At 44.4% G+C, this 19,798-nt stretch overlaps 1 protein-coding gene across 9 annotated transcripts in view; it reads left to right on the top strand.

Annotated features, from left to right (window-relative positions):
• pdm3 (POU-domain protein pdm3) overlaps window positions 1–19,798 on the top strand; it is a 124,147-nt gene that overhangs the window by 94,300 nt on the left and 10,049 nt on the right. For 6 of the 9 annotated variants that reach the window (XM_034322829.2, XM_034322830.2, XM_034322825.2 and 3 more), the window contains 7 exons: window positions 13,478–13,673; window positions 13,763–13,921; window positions 14,047–14,238; window positions 16,550–16,723; window positions 16,805–17,058; window positions 17,726–17,939; window positions 19,534–19,714. In XM_034322829.2, the coding sequence (XP_034178720.1) occupies window positions 13,478–13,673; window positions 13,763–13,921; window positions 14,047–14,238; window positions 16,550–16,723; window positions 16,805–17,058; window positions 17,726–17,939; window positions 19,534–19,714 (1,370 nt within the window). The remainder of the gene's footprint in view (window positions 1–13,477; window positions 13,674–13,762; window positions 13,922–14,046; window positions 14,239–16,549; window positions 16,724–16,804; window positions 17,059–17,725; window positions 17,940–19,533; window positions 19,715–19,798) is intronic. The other 3 variants (XM_034322832.2, XM_034322826.2, XM_034322828.2) reach the window with 1 other exon arrangement.

The raw sequence follows: 19,798 nt of genomic DNA, 5'->3' as shown, positions 1-19,798 counted from the left end.
TATTCGCTCCCGCGATGCACCCTGGTCTAATTTGTTTTAAAGAAGCCGCTTGGTAGGATAGGATGCACCCTAATTAGCTCGTGACTCGGATTATCGCTATTCAATTTCTTTAATTTGAATACTTTCCAAACGTCTCGTCGATGTAACGAATGCAAGTTTCGAAACGTAGAAACAAATGACGATGCATCATCGGGTGATTATTAAGCAGAAAGAAACTCGGCCGAATAAAAGTACGAGACAAACCGTTAAGCTTCAGAGCAGCAAAGCGACTGGGAGGTTAATGGCGCGTCGTTGCGTATTCCAACGGTGTTTGTTTCCTCGCAGTTGGCAATAAACTAAGATAAATGAATGTCCGTAGGCTAGGCCACTATTATTCCTTCGCTCGCTGCTTACATTAAGTTGCCTCGCATTAACGGCGATGCGGAATGTATCGCACCCATTACAACCTCGAATTCCCGATCGAACGTTCCTCTCCGCCTACGAAATAACGAGGAACAGCCACCTTTTCTTCAGGAACTTGAAATTTAGGATCAAAGGTGTTCTATCGATAAAAAGAAAATTTGAACAAAAGAAAAATTCTTGGTACTATTTTAAACAAATTAGATTCATAGCTTTTATCACTTGCAACGAATGCAAATAATCATCGAATAATTAAAAAATAACAGAATCGTTACAAATTATCCCATTCATCCTGTATATCCCGACTATTCTTGCAAGCATTATTCGCGTTTTGCATGCCTGAAGTAACTACCGAAGTACGTGCAAAGCAACGATTCAATTCAACAAAGGAAACCGAAATGCATGTTGAAAACGATTTCTTTATTACCCTAGAAATATTCCCGTTTCGTTGGCCGTAGGCCGAGCGAAAGGGTTGAAAATTAACGCGTCGTTGCGAGTGGAAATGATCAGCGATGCATCGTGCAGTTAACAGGGTGGGTTAGGATAACCGCGGGAAACGTTACGATTCGTTCTTAAGTAGCGAAACAGGGGTTGATAGGGCAGAGGGGTAAGAAAAGAGGAGGAGATCCTCGAGGGCAGGATGGCAGGAGCGTCGACAGTAACGTCGCAAAATCCACTGCGAGTACGCCTCAAATTCCGGCAGAGGAGGCTCAGCTCGTAAAGCACAGGAAGATGCATGCCGGGATATTAAGGCCATTATCGCCGTTGCATATTCATGCCGTATTATAATGAAAATACAGTTTATTACCGAAGATTAACAGCTTCTTACGACGACGCGCGCCCGCTGGCGTTTGGCGAGTACGCTTCGCGTCGTTTCACCAACCCCTTGTCATCATAGAGTCGTTCCGATGTTGACGAAAGCGTCGGGTTTATAACATTCTTGCCGAGCTTGAATTTTAACGCCGGACCAGTTTCTCAGTTGTAACATTCTTTTTTTCGATGCCGTCATGATAAATTTTAATTAATTATCTGTGTTGAAAATTGTCTTGTACCAGGGTAGCCATAAATTGGCGGTAATAATTTTTTTATGGATCAAGCAGAATTCAAATTCATTGCCACCTTCGGCCAATTTTGTCATCAACGTTTTCGATCCAAGCAAGCAATCTCAACTCCCTACGTAGTCACGGAACGAGCCGCTACAGTTTCCGTTTACGTAGCCGTAAATAAGTAAATAATTCATTCTCTGACTCGCTTGGCAAGTGGCACGAGGAGCGAGCGTGTCTTGGAGGACGACGAAGAAGTTGGAGGGATGAAAGGGAGAAAGAGGTAGCGGTAGCGTGAAGACGAGGAGGACAGATTGGAAGGAGAAGGTTTAGCGGATAGGGGGAGGGTAGTTGAAATCTGCATAATATCGGTAATGCTCAAAATGCGAGTCGCGTAGCTACCTGCCTTGCTTACCCCGCGCGCCGTTCCGCAGTCGCGTCAACTAAAACTTAATTATAATTAATTAATGCGACTGCTAACTGTGGCGGCCGGACAAGTATTGACCCGACACGACACGCCATCCTCGACCGTTTCTGATTCTATTCCGCGACCTCTCGCGTCGCTCTCCCGATCTTCTCCGCTTCCTTTGGCTGGCTGTCTCGCGATCCTCGCCGCTCCGATGTCGTCAACTTGCTGACGCGGCAGATTTCACCTCTTAATTCCTCATTCGGACGCCATCCCCTATCGTTCGACCGTCACCGTACTCACCCCTCGTGCCTGGATGTCGGCTCCGAGCTCGGCTCGAACAAGAACTGGGACATAACATTTCCGTGGCGAAGGCGGCACTAAGTCTATGGCAGCGTGCAGCACGTAATTAGAAACCTTTGTGCAAAATGAATACTGTTAATTAACGTACCTAAAAAGACATTATACCCGCGGCGCGGCGTGGTAAACTAAATATGGCCTCCGGCGAGCGTATTACACCGTTCACGGTGTAAATAAGCGATTTGCTGCCGCCTCCGTTACCGCTCGCGCTATACGCTTTCTTGTTGCCGTTAAATCATAATGAATTGTATTCGCGAGAAGACTTTCTCGAACCCTTCTCTCCATTGGCTTCGAGTTTCCTCGCGCACCCTTCGTCGATTTTATGCTACGCCTCTCAGTGACGAACGTTTAATAATTGATCGACGAAAAATTATTTTAAGTGTTTCTATTTGATTTATTGAAATTTTCAATAATATTTATTATTGATTATTATATTATAAATTTTCAATGTTACACAGAAATTTTATTCTTATACGATTTAAAAAATTAGGTTTATTTTAATTAATACAGAAATAAAATTACATAAAATTGAGAAGCATTAAGGTATCAAAAAGGTGGGATATTTTTAGCTGTGACATCCTTCAAAGGGTTAAACGACGTTTACCGCGAATCAATAAGTTTCCAGTTAAATATAAGGTCTGAAAGATAACACTGAAAGACGACGAACGCAAATGGTCGATATTAATTGCAGCTTGACTCATTAATTCGTTCGCATTATCTCAGCTCCGCGAGCAAGAGAGCGTCCGAGATCGTGGCTCCTCTCGCTTTTGCGCGTCTCGAGTCGAGTTCGGTGGGCAATTACAATATGAAAGGCACATAAATCAGCGGGTTTAATTAACGCGTTGTTATTATGATTATGACACTGCCGCGGAATTATAATATCCTGAAACGTTCCTCGACAACGGGCCATCCAGGGTGAGCCGTTTTTCAGCCTAGCAAAAGCTTCCTCCAAAATTTCTCGGGAAGAAATACAATTCAATATTACCTTGCCATAATACCAAAAGAAAATATACGAAAATTTCACTTGCATTCAGGGCGTGAATTGCACCGTTCGCACTCCCCGAAAAATAGAAACGAAAAAATACCCCTGAAGAACAATAGAAAGAAAGCAAAGGATGTCGAAATGGGAAGGGAGAACCCTCGGTCGTAACGGAAGAGCTATCTTGGAACGGGGCCGCTACTGTTCTTCTGTCCTCGTTCCCTTAGCTGCGAAACAGTCTGTGAAAGCACGATTTCTCTATTACCGTTGGTTAATAGGGTTTTTAAAAGTCAAGTGCAGCTCGCAACCCTGAGCCGTTGACGAGGGTGTGGGAGCCAGTGAGCGTAGCGGAAGCGGGACGAGTGTAGGTGGAAGGCGAAAAGGCATCAAGCAGGGTGGAGGGATGGAGGAATCGACGGAAACATAGGGAATGAGAGGGATTCAAAGGTGGCCAATAAGCCGGCAAACGGTTGATGCCGGGACGTTTGCTAGTTCTCCCGCACGGACGGCTGCCAGGCAGTTTCAGAAAACATCGCTCTCACTCGATACTCATAATCAAGTAATCACAGATGATGCGGGAACATCGAGTGGTACACGTTTCAGCTATCAGCTATTAAACCCCGTCGATACGGGGAGGGTCGCCTTTTAGTCAGGGGCTCTCAACGCGGCGTTAAAGTTGACGTTGTCGTCGGCGACGGGAAACAACTAGAGGCCCAGCGACGACAGACGAAAGAATCAATCGACGGACGAGGATGGCAACCGACCGACTGAGCGACGCTGCGATATTTTTTAATTAATCGAATTATTGAACTGTATCGCAATTGAATTGAATTAAGTGTCGGTGCTGCGCTGCGGAACCTGGAAGCGCGCAATTTTCTGTCATTATTGCAGCACCCACGCCTGCACCCTCCGCCGCCTGCAGTCTCGATCGCATTTTTCTTCTCCTCTCCCCGTTCCCGCGTCTTCCTTCCACTCACGAACCCTTCTACTATCTTCTCGCGTCGCAACCCTTCGACTTTCAGCGTCTATCCGCACCCCATCGCACTCGCTCACGCATCAACCGATACGCGTGACGCGCGTTTATATCGCGACTGCACCACGTGGCTCTCGCTAATTACCTATCCAGATGGAGCACGCGAGTAAACGGGCAGCGTTGATTCCTGCCAAAAGTAAGATTCCTTTTTTTGGGAAAATGAAGGTAACTTTATTGGAACGCGAGGGAATTAGAAGAAAATAGAAATAATTTAGATTCCGTCGACCGTATTTAAACATACGCCCTGAAAAGTAATTCAGCACTTCGAAAACAGACCACGTCATTATACCCCGTCTGTACCTTGATCATAGCTTAACAATGACTCATTAGCGGATTTCGAATACAACCGCACAGCATCGTAGCAGAAAGCAACGGTAATTGAAGAATCTCCCCATAAAGATCGATACGATTTTAATTCACCGCGGTTCCCCGCTTTCAATCGGGGAGTTTCAAAAATTCGCCGAACCGATCAAACCGTGGCTGATCCGCAATCGTGTCCCGGTTCCATCCATCCTGGAACATGGTTTCCCCTTGCCTATCGGGCGCGGCAGACCACAATAATTCAAACGAGACGAGGCCGGAATGCTTCCGAAAACCGCGAAACGAATCGTCTCAACGGGACACGATTTAGAACACCTCTGCCGCGACACCGGGAGAAAGAGAGAAAGGGTAACCGAAGAAGGAAACGCGAAGTTGAAAAGGGGTGGGTGGTGGAGGTGGAGCATAGGGTGCAGAAGGACGCGGGGGTGGAGGGTGGTCTAACTAAACTTAATTGAATCCCAGTCCGAATGTATAATATGTAGACTGCCTGCATAATGTCGTGAACCGGCAGTGATTCTCAATGGTCCAGGTGGGCAGATCGACGGATAGTCGTCGACGCGCTTGCTCGGACCTGTTACCAACGAATTTTGAGAACCATCCACGGAATTAGATATACAATAATGTAAGCAGAGCTCCGGTGCGGTGTAAGGGTTGGTGGTAAGGTCATGTATATTCATACATCGGTCGACCCACCTCCGATTCTCTCACCCAAGCATCCCTACCATCGCCACGACCACCATCACCCTTTCTCTCAGACATCCTACTCTCCTCTAACCCTCTCGTCTCTCCGTTTCGCCTTCAACGACCAGCTACCCCTACTTACAGCAAACACCGTGGGCTAAACAACCACCCAGCGAATAGATTTACGTCACGTCCGCGATGTTTACGAGCGGTGAACATTAAGATCTCTTTTGAGAAGAATACCGGCAATCTCTTGGCCGATGGTTTTCGTTGCAATCATTTAAAATATTAATTTACTGTTTCGCACTTAATCCCGGCGTCCTTCGTCAACGTTCATTCGCGCGAAACAATTAACCGTGAGACTACGAATCAAAGTTAACGGTGTTATTTAAAAGTTACCTCTGCACAGTGCATTCCTCGATAACAGTGGCCTGTTAAAGTTGCCCGAACTTCGTTTTCATTCCCCTCCTACCTCTTTCTTGCCAATCAGACAAAGCAAAACAACATTTGAACGGTAAAGTTACGCGGGTCGTCGCAATTAAAGCTGGGGTAAGAGACGAATAAGACGGGTGGCAGTCGCATTATCGCGTCCTGGATTCTTATAATTTTCACGAACGCCGTGTCGAAATAGTCGTTAGAACGCATTTCCGTCGAGACGATATCTGGATATAATGAAGGATCCATTTACAAGTAAGATTCGCCCCCGCGACTTCATTACCCACGATTTCAGCACGGACGCCCCGCGGCATTCGTAATGAGCGATGGTCATTCATTTTAATATCCATTAAATGCAAATACCGCCCAAGCACAAACGTTTACTCCTATTTCGAATTATTTCGCTGACTCGGTGTAATTAAGCTTTTCGAAGGGACTCGTGGAAACATTACCTACGAAAGGAGTCGTTACTGGTAACGATGCCCTCCCCCTCTCCCTTTCTCTTTCTCTTTTCTCTTCGAGGCTTCTCTTGTATGAAGCTACCTCGTAACGTCACTCACCATGACGATTTTCGTGCGCGATAGCCGGGAAATTAAAATTTAAGACAGAGCAGCACGGTAAGAAGGTGGAAAGAAAAAAAGGAAGGAACAAAGAAACGATCGTCTTATCTTCTTGCCTGGTTTTTAAAATATTCATAAATTCTCGCGTTAATGACGCCGCTTTTATAATGATTTTAATAGAACCGTGATACCTCGGCCACGTTGACATTAAGTTTCGCCCCACAATTTACATATCGCCAGGAGAGAACGGTTGCCTCTCCTTCGATTCTGCGAATTATAATTAATGTTTAAACATAATTATACCCGGTAAATTCAAACAAATTGATTTTATTAATTTTTTTCTAATACATCTTCCATTCGAGTAAACTTTGCGGATACAGAATATAAATTGTAATCGCTATAGGAGCAAATTAAAACAGATTGTATTCCAGTCTGTTTCAAGTATACCTCAAACAGAGAAATGACTCATTTCAATTCTACATCTGTACCTCTGTGGCCAATGTGCAGCTTTCCACTAGCGAATCGATCGTTTTCCAAACCACATAAGTGGTCTCGACTGACCCTCTATATTTAATCTACCAACTGTGTTAACCCAGACAAAATCTACTCCGAAAACTCTACACTCTTGCGAAGAGTATTATGTATTTAATAATCAACAAAGGTTTTATCAAAATTTTTTACCTTTTTGGAGCTTAGCTGAACGACCCTAAACGCGATCCTACGTATTAGAATGCAATGGCGTGTGAAGGTGGAGATTTTTCGGGTTCGCGTGTACCCGAAGAGTAAGACGCGAGCCGCGGATGCTCGAGACACAAGCCACCGACAGAGAGTCGGTCGTTATACACTCAACATTCTGCAATCTACCCTTTCTATCGGCCCTAATTTATGTTGAGCAAGGCAGCGGTAGTAACCCACCCTCGACTTGCTTCGCTAGGAAGCCTCGGTAATGTTTCAAGTGGCTTGTCTGTTGTTAATTTAACCCGGTGGAGGCTTGACGGGGGTCTGTCTACTCGCTATAGTGCTCGGTTCGTTACAATAAATCGGTCATTATTCTGACAACACGGTTAGAAAAGTTCGTTCAGCGTTTTCCATTTTCTTCGACTGAAATTGCGAAAATTTGCTTTTGAGTTTGCCGGCTCGATTCGAAGTAGTCGATTACAGTAACCGGATCGGACGTTCCCGATAAGAGACCGTTCCTGGGTAGATAGCCAAGTCAGATTAAGGGAAATTCTCGAGTGAAAATTAGGGATTCTCGGTGGTCTCGTGTAGTTTTCGAGACGCTTCTGAGTTACGGTAATAATATTCCCCGTTTATCCCTCTAGCCAATTGTATTACATTTGTTTCTTTCGATGACTGCTTGTAAGACTGCTCTAAAGACGCTCAGTTTCACAGAAAATTTCTTCCTGTGTCAATTTTGAAATTTTGTAAGCAACGAGCATCGACGCTGTAATTTCTAACACGGCAAATCGTGCGTCGTAGCAGGCGAAACGGAACGGTCGTAAACATATATACGGGTCGAGGACGAACCCTTTTCCGCGTATCCCGTGCACCCTTTCGCGCCAGACCAGGCCGACTCGGCTGGAACATTAATATCGCGAAATGAAGCTCATTTGCATATAAATAAGGCGGTGGTGGGGCTGGTTGGCGCGGCAAGGGAGAAGCAGGATGAACCACCCTTTTCCTCTGTACGTCCGTCTCTGTTTCTCCCTGCAGAAACCCCACCCTGGACTAATTACACTTACAGACAAAGCAGCCTGTGCCGAGGGGTCGCTCGACACTCGTTTCTTCCGTCTTTCTCCTTCCCGTTGTCTCTGATTTCCCGTCCTCCTTCTTCTCACACGTGCTACCCTACTCCCGATAACAACGGTTCCCAATGACCACGTGATAATTGCAACCCCCGTGGAGCACGTCCCCGTTAGGATAGCCCTGGATCGTCGAGGAAATTCATCGTTTCCTCGCACTCGGATAATCCTTAATCCCGATCAATGGAGTACTCGTGACTGGGTACACTGTGAGTTTAAAAAAAAAGCGTCTTCGAAAGATTCTAAAGTAACTAGAACTGTACAGGGTGTCTTAACTTTGGAAGATAATTTTTAAATTTTAATTACAGAGATTAGTGATATTGATGATATATTGCATCCCTTAAAATTGAAATCTTTGTAGATCCTTAATTTGAGTCCCAATGTTACACATTCCAGCAAACAGGAATCCCTTCAGTGACCGAAAGATCGAACGAACGCGAAACTCGTTGGCGATCCAGCAGAAAGCTCTAATCCCCTGTTCGAACGAGAAAGCCGTCCTGAAAACCTTTTAAAACGCAACCAAACAAACGAATATAGCGGCGGGTGTATCGGATAGAGAGAGAAAGATCGATCGAAACGAAAGATTGGCGAGAAATAAGCGTATAGGTGGGTTCGCGACCGGGGGTAGTTACGTTGTATAGAGAAAGAAACATAAAAACGCGTATTACCGATTCCGGAATACGGCCATTAGTCTGAAGTCAGCGGGGCTATCGTTTATTAAGCGCAAACAGATATTAATGTATTTTTACACGGTGGCCGCCGTTTTCGTTGCGCCGACGCCAGCGACGCCGCCACGGACGCCGACGCCACCGACGGCCAGGCACCAGTGGCGCGGTTCGCGGGGTCGAAGCCAAATCCAATTACTTTTATTCGGGCGAAATGAGTGCAGCTAAGTCATTAATACTAATCAATGGAGCCGGGACCCAGCCTCTTTCTCACTTCAACCCTCTACACTCTATCCCTTTTACTCTTTGTTTCTGTGTTGGTTGGTCGCGCGCGTTCCACACGAATTACCCATAACTCAAACGCCTCGAAATGACTTTATTGCAAAAAACTTGCGCTTTTGCGCGGCCGCGAGCCGCTTCTCTCGTCGTATCCGCATTGTTAAAGGCTCCCGTGCCGATAAGTAATGTTTATTGTTGCATTTCCAACGACCGTGTATCCCAATCCTACCACCACCCCCTCGATCCCACACTAACGTCGCTCGCAACGCCGCCCTTTTTCTGCTTCGCTCTTTTTTTTTTTTTTTTTTTTTTTTTTTCGTCCTCCCATCCCCCTCGGTGTTCGTCCTGCTACACACATACCACCCCTCCGTCGTCCACCCTCTGATCCGATCCGCTCCTCTCCCTCCCTCTTTCGCGTTCTGTCTCTCGATGCAGCACGGTTTTTCGCATTAGCGAGATGGCCCGTGAGGGCTGGCTAACGATTTTTTACTGCTCGAACCGACCAACGAACGATCCTTCCCGCGAAATTTAAAGCGTTATTATTTCGTTCGGCCGGGCATTGTCGCTGATGGCCGGTGTTCCGATTGCTCCGGACTCCGCTGCTTCCTGTAAATCGGCGTGCTTTCGAAGGTGTGAAAGGTCGCGGATTAGTTTCTTTTTTTTTTTTTTTTTAAAGAATTTATCCTATCCCCTTGTATCGAACAAGTTTGCTCACTTCGATCTATCCGATTTGCTTCTTCTGTTGTTTAATATTTCATATTTTTATATTTTATATATTTCTCTTGATATTTCAAACTTCTTGTCATTAAAAATGACAGTTCGACGGAACGAAAGTGGGTCAATGTTTTAATAGAAAATTCGCAAACTTTAGAGACATTCAAACGAGGCAGTACCGTTTTCGAAATGCAACAAACTTTTTCGTCCTGTTTTGTTAGTATATTTAGGATACTTGAAGCGAGCAGTTTATTCTGGGGTAATTAGAACGAGGAGCGAACTTGTTAACGGAATTGGAAGCGGCTGCCAAAATACGGGAATGAATGAACAACAATTAGAAACAGTAATGAAGTCAATGAGAGGCAGTTGTGAATTATGCACGGGAGAAGCCCGTTCTCGTTTCCGCAATTTTTTTCCAAATGATCTGTTTGTGTTTTTATTCCAGAAATAAACTCGTTGTTTAACAATGCAGATGATGTATTTATTGTATAATTAGTTAGATGGAAATAATTTAAACATCTTACAATATTTATTATTGAAATGGTTATTTCATTGAAAATTGTTGGATAAAAATGTTGCAGATTCGTTTTTATTCTTGAAAAATTCCAAACATAGAAGCTTTCGATGTTAATCAAGTTTCTATTCTCCGGAAGTTAAGCGTCACGCTGGCATCCGGTGGAGGACAGAAGTGGGTTCGTTGTTCGGAAGCGATAGGGGACGGTGATCGACTGATTAATTTATGCGAAATGCCGAAAGCCCGTAAACATACGTTTCTACGGCTTACTATATATCGGGCCGCACTTTTACAAGCAAAATGGCCGGGCCTGTGCATTCAACTAATCCCCCTCGCCTCATCCATTTAATATGGGGTGGCCATACCGTCGGGTATAGCAGCCGTTTACGAATTTGCGTGGAAAAAAAGATTGAACTACCGCCGCGGCTCCTGCGCCTCCTATTTTCGTTCGTTACCTATCGACCGGGCTTTATCTATTTTTTATGCAATGAAATGCCCCGAACCGCTGCCGCCGTCCGCCCGTCCCATTGTACGACTTTGACGAAAATTCGAAATTACAGCGCCCCGGAAAAAGGGATATTCAGCCTTTTATATATATATATATATATAAAATGGTGGCGACTGGTGTTCGAATCGCTTGATAACTTCCACCTTTCAGAAATTCCGGAAATCATCGTTTTTTACTTTTATCTCGCGTTTGTAGAAAAAATGAAAGGTAAAAATCAGGAATACATAAAATTAGATGACGGTCTCGTCGTTCGGTTGCTTTAGCAGCTGGTGAAAAGCTGCGGAATTTATTCATGGGTCGGAGCCAGCCGGGTTAGAGGTCCTTTTTCGCGAATTAGCCGTGTGTCGAAGCTCTAACACGCTTAATCTGTATCCAACTATGGCGATACACGTTCCGGGATATTTCCATGCCATTATGCAAAGGGGCCGCGGCGGGTAACATTACTCGGTAGAACCGGCATCGGTTATACACGGTGGCGGTAAAGCGTCGCGGTACCGCACCTACTACTCCATCGATTTATTATAATTTAGATTGTCTTCTAAGAAGCCGACTGTACGTGCACGTACGTATACAAGGGACGCGCCTTAATGCGCTGCCGTTCGTTAATTATTCCACCGGCATCCCGTAAATATGCATGAATTATATATCGCCGCGGCACGAACACACGGGGATACTAAGGGCAGGTCGAATGATTAATACACGCCACTCTTTTCTATGGCTTTTTTTCCTTCCCCTCTAGCGTTCGTTACCGTTCGATCCGCGAACCGAACTGCAGTTGTGCAGTCCGATGCAATTGGTCAAATTATAAATCAAAATAGGCAAAATTATAGAAATTTAAATTCGAGCTGTTAAAGAAATTACAATCAATCGGAAATTTCAGTTACAGTTTGACAAAGTCAGTCAGCCAGGGTCAAATCGGTATCACCGAAGTATTGTTGTCATTGACAGGCAATTGATACTCTTATCAGACGCACCTACCTTTGTAAATACCGCAGTCGTCGCCAGACCGTGTACAGGTGCGTCCAGGATCTTCCTTTGTCAGTATTTACAGTTGAATTACTAACGTTTCAGAATAAAATATAAAACTAACGTACTTACACAATTTTTGGTAATGCAATGTAAAATCAGTTGTCCTTCGTTTTTCTGAAATGTGGTAAGAAAAGGTGATCATAAGTAACAAGCGTCATTTTGCAAGAGAATCGAGCCCCACACGTCCGAGCATTATAAATTCGATTCGAGAAAGGCAAGTCTTTGTTATCGGTCCTGGGACGGGGCAAGTGTTTCGAACGACGCTTCGCCAGCAATTTTTCTATTCATCGATGATTCGTCGCGCGGTTTCATTGTTCCTCTCATTTTTTATTTTTTCTTTTTTCAACATCCACGTTGCGCGTGTGTGTACGTCTACCGCCATTATTTCGTAGCGAAGCATTTTAACGTCGGCCAGTTGGACCGTGAATGATTATTAATCAATTTTCAGCGTTAAACGTGCCGCCGCAATAAAAAGCGTGGTACGTTAACGAACCACGCGCGTATAATTGAGCATTTTGGCGAGAATGATTGCGAGCCTGTGCTAAAACCTTTGCGTGCCCGTTCGATTGATTTTGGCCAGCAAGGAAAAAAAATATGGAGGAGAGAGAGAACGATGGGGAGGACCACTTGAACAGCCTCAATTTTTTTTTTCCTTTTTTTTTTTAATGGTTAGAGAGCCACGTCACGGGCGACGCTTCAAATAACCGGCGCGATCGTACAGAGTCGCTTAGAATGCTGGATTAGCGTGCCGAAACGAGGCTTTGTGCGGCCGAAAATTGAATAAAATCATGGGAAAATGTTAATTGAAGCTCGTTCCGCTGCTGCAATCCATTCTGGTAAATTTCATAATTTTTTAAGGGCGTGAGAATAAGGAGCAGTATTTCTAAACACTTGGGAGATTAATAGGGGAGGATCTTTTAATGAGAATAAATTTTTGTGTATCTTGTGTAATTTTCAATTCGAAAATTGCCTGGACTAGGTCAGATACTCGGGGGCTATTAAATATATCGCCACAATGAGGATCAATAATTTATAAAGTTGAAAACTCGCCGAGTGCCATCGAAAGTTGGAACGATTATCGAATTCCCTTGGGGTAAGTTGGCTTCGACGGTCCTTAAACAGGTAGAAAGTCGGAACTTTTGGTGGAGGAAAGAGGTAACCTGACCTTCGTTAAACGAACCCTTTGCAACGCGCCATGTTTCATTGACCAACGTGTCTGACAATCGTAAATTGAAATACAAACTTCAAATTGACACTTTGACTTTCGTGTTAACATTCGAAATGAATAGTGATACTATTTATGGAAAGAGGAAATATATTAGTAAAAATTATCCATAAGTAAATTAACATCACTGATGACTTGTCTCGGCTACAATCGCTTGTTTCCGATGAAAAGTCACAGAAAAGCTTTGAATGCCGTGCTCGGAATTTGCGACGACGTATATAGTCGAAAGCACTTTGTTCGGTGCGTGGCGTCGAATATTTTATAATTGTTATCAATACGGCCGAAATGCGAGGGGGTTTCAAACGCGGCGTAATAAACGAAATGAAGTATCACCATTTTCGTCGTTGACAGCACGGAATCCCGGCTCTTCGTCTGCCGCTCGTATTCGCCCCTTCTATCGTAATTAATATTCTCCCTGCTGCTTTCCACGACTTGCAACAATTCCCAAACAACGCGATTTCATTTTTTTTTCTCGATACAGTTCCGCCAAATCGCTCACGATTCGATTGTTATTTCTGTTACAGGACAGCGACAGGAGTAGCGCCGGTAGTCCTGAACCTGCTGCCACTACCGGAAGCTCGCTTCACGAGCATCAGATGATGATGGACGACATGAAGAATTCGCGAAAGGGACGATGTAGTCCGTCACCTGAAAATCTACACCACGCGAAACGGGCGGCTGTCGCGCAGGCACATCTCAACGGCACAAGTGAGTCAATCAGTGAGTTGATTAAACAGATTTTTATTTCGTACAAATTTTTCTATCGTTTAAAATTATGTAAATCTATGTTCGTATTGATTCGTTATCAGTGGCCGGCATGGTGACCCTGCAAAATCTTCAGAATCTGGCGAATCTGCAGAACCTGCCACAGGTGGCATCCCTGGCTGCAGGTCTCCAGGGAATGACAGCAGGATTGACTAACAATCAGCTCATCAACACGCCCCTGAATCTCACTGTCAGCTCTTCTGGTAAAGTAACAGGAAACTTGACACCCTCAGCGAACATTTGCCTCTCGTATCGTCAGCAGTAGATTTATCGTTTATTCAGAACCAGCTAAATGCCTTGTTCTCAGCCAATGAATTTTCCTGTTCAGGCGGTACCGTACCAACAGCCTCGAGTACGACAGCTGCACCTCATCTTCTGCCACCGAGTTCGGCGCCAATGGCGACATTACCTCAACTATTATCTCAACCACAATCGGTCGCGATGCCTCAATTCATCCTAACGTCCGGTCAATTGGTTCAAGGCATTCAAGGGGCTCAGCTTCTTATCCCCACGTCGCAAGGTAAGCCTTCTGTTTCTTATGCGTCCGTGTTCTCTTCGGCTTTCAAAACGATCCATTGATTGACATCCATTCAGGCTTCGTTCATGTTCAAAACCAGGCCTGAGTCGACGTTCAACGTGTCACGTGAATTGATTATTCTTTGAACAGCTTCGCAAATACGTGTGCTCGGTTCAATGAATTATTCGGTTCGTAGCCTGATGCGAGATGCACCGATGAATCATTTTACTTTTAGATCTCAGGTGATTTCCGTTCTTCAGGAATGTAAGGAAATGTACTTGGAATAATTAAAACGTTTCCTATTTTGATATGGATTTTTCCAAAATCGACCCTTTCAAATTGTCACAATGTTTGATGAACCTTAACTAAGAAATTTAATTAAACGACCCAGAGATAGAGGAGCAGGTATCTCGAGCAATCAGTGAACGAACAAGAAATCTCTAACAATAATCCCTCAGTCATTAAGTACACCTTTGAATTTCTCGGTGTAAATCAGTCGTAGCAGGTCTGATCGTGAAATCTGCACGATGTGACGGCGCATAATGTTGTGCAATCAAGATGTGCCGATATACATAATATAATATCAACTATCTCTGACCAGGCTCGGACTAAGGCTCGCCCGTCGTCCATACTTAGTGGTCCTAGACTAGCCAGCCAAGCAGAGGGCAAACTCTGCAACTAATTTCAATGTATAATTAACGTTTCACTACCCCCCCCCTTTGCAGAGCCACGAATAACCCCTTCCTAGGTACTGTTCCACCCTCTCCTAACCCTGCTACACTCTGACTGGACATCACAGCTCCGCGGATTCGGCCGCTATTATATCGATTGCGGTTCGCGCTAACTTCGTTTCTACCAAGTTGGGTTCCTATTCTGGCAATTGAGAGGAACGGAGAGATAGAGAGATGGTTGCGAGAGTAGGATAGGGCGGCCGTGAGGAAGGAACAGCAAGGGGTAAGGAGAACTTTCCGAGTCCGCCTAAGTGGATTGAAGTTCGTGGATATGGACCAGTCGTGGTACGATGACGAGTTACGTGGTGGCAAATAATGTTTGCACTGCTTTCCGACTCAATCGATGCTAACTGACTAACGCTCGATTGATTCCTCATTCGCGATCGACTGTCGTGATTATTTTTCATTTCGACTTTCTTTTCATTTTTCCTCGATTATGTACGGAGTTTAACGACGAAGGATATAGAACGCTGCTTAACGGTGTTCGTAGTGAACTTTTGCACCAGTTTGCGGTAGGTCGATTGAAAATTTTTGTAACCCTGTGAAATCGTGCCACGACGGAGTCTAAGGCGTACAATTTCGCAATGAGAACAGGATTGAAAGCAATAGTGACTGAATATTTGATAGGCCGCAGTAGGTCATGAGGATCATTGGCAGCATAAATAACGAGAGGTGGAATATTTTAGAATCGCGTTTAAGAATACATCGCGGGGATGAGGGTTATTTTTGCTGCGAAATTGAGAAGTCTGAAAAAAGACACGGGTCAGAAGGAAATCTTCGTTCGACGTCTTGAGAACAATTAAGTAAAGCAATTTTATTTTTCATTAACAAACACTTGTAGAGATTCTGTTCCAATTGAAATTTTATTTCACGTTTTTGATTCGTTTATCGGGGTTACTGGGCCACTTCCAAATTGCTGACCTCAAAATGTAAAAAGTCTTTCAGGATAGGATGACATAGAAGTACCGTGAAATTATACTCGTAGGGAGAAAGGGCATCGTTCGTGGTTGATCGGGAGGAATAAAGAAAAAATGGAATTGGTTTCAGTACGTGGAATATTATCGTCGAATATCGTTTAAACTGAACGTTAATCGGATTGTCAGTTGACCTCACCTCAGAACGGGAAACTTTTATGGCTGTTCGGAATACGGGATTTGCTTAGCTTAGCTATAGGAACCAACACGGGTACGTACTCATGATCAGTAATCATATTAAGCGCGTGTACAGGGTAATCAGATTAGTGGAGCTGGAGGTAATCCCGAAACTATTCTAAGTATGATTAGGCGTCCTTCTCGCAGCCTAGTCCAGTGCTAGTACCTGTACCCACTATTAAGATGACGATAATAGTTTGCCAACTACGCTGGCCTACGAGGTTACCTGCCCTATGGGTTGCCTAATAATCCCTCTATGAGACTCTGATAACTTTACTACCCTTCCTGGATCAACCACGTTCATAATGGAAATGAAGTATCTATTGATTCGAGACACGTTCGTACGAGACCTGACCGAGATGGTATTATCAACTAACCCATCGACTGTTGTTGGATCCAGGAATAGCCTTCTTTTCCTTTGTTCTAAATCAGGAATCGCCACACAGACCATCCTCACCATCCCCGTCAGCCATGTAACGAATAATCAGATGGTGAACCTGGCGCTCAGTAATGGTCAGGTGGTGTCCACCACCCTGGCGAATCTTCAGTCAATCGCTCAGCCTCAGAACATGCTGAATACACCGACCAGTAATGGCGATTTTACAGGTTAATTAAATTAGTCATTCAACAGTTTCAAGCTTTTATTTTTATAATGGGACTATAGAAATAATGAATTCTTCGTCCCAGTTCCAACAAGTCCTAGTTTAGCATCGGGTCTAGGGTTAAATCCAGCCGCTTTGCCTCATCTTTTGAGCAACAGCTCGGCCAGCCAGCAACTTTTGAACGCGATGCAACCACAGCAACTGCTTCAAGCTGCGCAGGCTGCTCAGGCGCAGGCGGCACAAGCGGTACAGGCTGCTCAGGCTTCTCAGCAACCACTTCTGACGACGTCGCCGCAGCAACACGGCCATCGACACGGCTCTCACATGAATCACTACACGGTACGTAGACCGGTGATTACTCGGGAACGGAATAATTTGCGCCTTTTCTACGCTTACACGAGAGCACTTTGAAAAACACGAGGTCCTGATTTCGTGAAATATTAGCTCGTCGTAATTGGAGTATTCGATATCGACCGCGTGATTTAAATTAATTATCAATATTTTTGAAACGTAAGACCATTGAAATATCAATCGAACTTGTTAATATTTTTCTTCGAATCGATCATCCATTTCGTTCGGTTCAATAATCATTCGTTCTCTATCAAAGAATTTTGATTTACCTCGGTTTCGTCAATAACTAACACCGCTTCGTTTCCGATATCCTCTCGATGCCCTCGGTCCTACAATCACCCCCGTCGTCCCGTAACAATATAAACGACCGGGTAACTGGTGGACGATATACGAGGTAACCATGGTCCCTCGGAAGGTGGAAGGGCTTAACCAGCGCAAGATCAACGGAACAAGCAGAATAATTCCCCGATAGCAAGCGATCTCGTTAAGAAAGTATTCCGCGGCGTCGTTTCTTCCACTAATTAGACTCTAAAGTGTCCCGATCGAAAGAGAGGCCGTGGTCTCATTATTAAGTGTATAATTGGCGTGGAAGAGAGGAGCATTGTCGTTGCTGGTTGAGCTACTAATCCGTTACTAACACCCGTGTCCCTCGCAGCCGACGGAGAAGCATCACAGAGAGAGGCCAGAGCAATCGTCGCCTTTGAACGAGTCCGTGGTATCCGCAGCATCGGCCCTGAACAGACTGGCGGCCAGCAACGGGGAAATCACTATCACGACCACGCATGGACACAGTGGTGTCGGTGTGAAAGCGTCCCCCAGTAGCATGCACAGTTCGAAAGAAGAGGAGGATGATCTGAACGATTCGCCCAGTAAGATACATTTCTTTTTTCTAAATTTTTCTAATTTTTCTAATTTTGCCAAAAAATTTTCTAAGAATCTCTTGAAGCATATTACAAATTCATTTTGACATTTTTTGGTGACACCGTTGGAACGCTTTGGTCTTGAAAATTTCAATTTCTAAACTTTTCTAATTTTCCCAAAAATTTTCTAATAATCTTATTCACCTCCAAGAATCTCTTGTAACATATTACAAATTCAAGCATTGCCGGCTGGTTGCTTCGAATCGCGTTTCCTTCCTTCGTCGAATTCAACATTAAGCGCACGGTCAAAGCTGGTAAATAATAATGGAGGCGAACCGCGCGGAGCTCTTAATAATCCTAATAGGATATCGTAGAATGCTCGTCTCATTACGATGTATTAGTTAGTTCCTTGCTGCCTTCTGGGAAGCCATAAACATTCCAACGATGCGCGTAACCTCCAGACAATAATTTTAATAATTCACAATCATTGCCCGGGCTGGCACTTCGTCAATCCACGCTCGATAGAATAATCGTCGGCCCGATACGAGCCTAACGATTCTCAATTGCTGCTGCCAGTTGCCGCGTTGCTTGATAAATCTGCATCTTTGTTAACCTATCCTCGATGGATCCTTGAACGAGCATTCGTGAATTTCGTAAGACACGCACGCCGTTTTTCTTTCCTCCCGACAATAGAGTGTAAATTCCAAATGGTTGTTCTACAAGAGCGCTCTTATTATTACAAAGTTGTTGCTTCGGAAAATTTCGATGTTCGTTGAATTAACAGCGGCACGCGAATCAAGATCAATTGTCCTTGACGAGGAAACGGTTTATCTTCGGCTATTGATAATCAACAGAATTAGAAGCAATGAATTCGTTGTCTTTCGACGAGGAAACCGCTCAATCTTATTGCTGATTGATCTGTCGTGAAAAATGAGGAAACTTGATTTACTGAAACGTTCAAACTAGTTCGTTAATCGTTCGAGTAGGCACTATGTAAGTTCAACGCACCGCGTAGGTGTGGTACTTTTTATTTTCACTTATGGTAATTTGATAGATTTGATAGACTACGTGCGTCGATGATTAAAAAATTTTCTTTCTACCTATGTCATCCGTACATTCGTCGAAATAGGGTACTTTGTAAACGACACTCGAGAAAGTCAAGCAACTCGGTGTTTTTTTGTACGAGAAGGATGGCACGTTCGATTGATAATTAACGAGCGTAGAAACAAGGTGCCAGCGAAGAAGGATTTGCCGTTTATTGCACGATGCAGAAACCAGGCGAACTGGTCGAGATTGCGGAGTATGTGGGCACCTCTATTGCATGCGTGTACATTCGGGGTGATAGATTTATGAGAGAAATCGGTGTAGCTGAAGCTGCTTTAACGAAGCCGCCTAATGTCATTAGACAGCTGGAACTGCGAAACATTCCGAGGAATCCATTGTATCCGACTTTTCTTCGAAATATCAATTTCCTTCGGACTCTATATTAAACGCGTTGATTGGCGCGATGAAAATAATTATGATACAGGGTCGGTCCGATCGTAGGAAATTTTTTTCCTCGAACAGAATTTCAAACAAACACGTTTTGTGATATTAATTACAGATCAGCCGACAATTAACGAGGCCACGAACAACGTAGTTGACGGGATCAATCTGGAGGAGATCAAAGAGTTCGCGAAGGTGTTCAAACTCCGTAGATTATCCCTGGGTCTGACGCAAACCCAGGTCGGACAGGCCCTGAGCGTGACAGAGGGGCCAGCTTACAGCCAAAGTGCCATATGCAGGTGAGTGTGAAATTCACGTATCTTTCCTTTCCTTTTTCTGATAAACTTCAAACGGACGTCGCTGATGAGAACCGAATCGAAACG

This window comes from Osmia lignaria, chromosome 4 (genome assembly GCF_051020975.1).
Source record: "Osmia lignaria lignaria isolate PbOS001 chromosome 4, iyOsmLign1, whole genome shotgun sequence".
Taxonomy (NCBI): domain Eukaryota; kingdom Metazoa; phylum Arthropoda; class Insecta; order Hymenoptera; family Megachilidae; genus Osmia; species Osmia lignaria.
The sequence above is the reverse complement of the archived record's forward strand: the minus strand, read 5'-3'. Positions and strand labels throughout refer to the sequence as shown.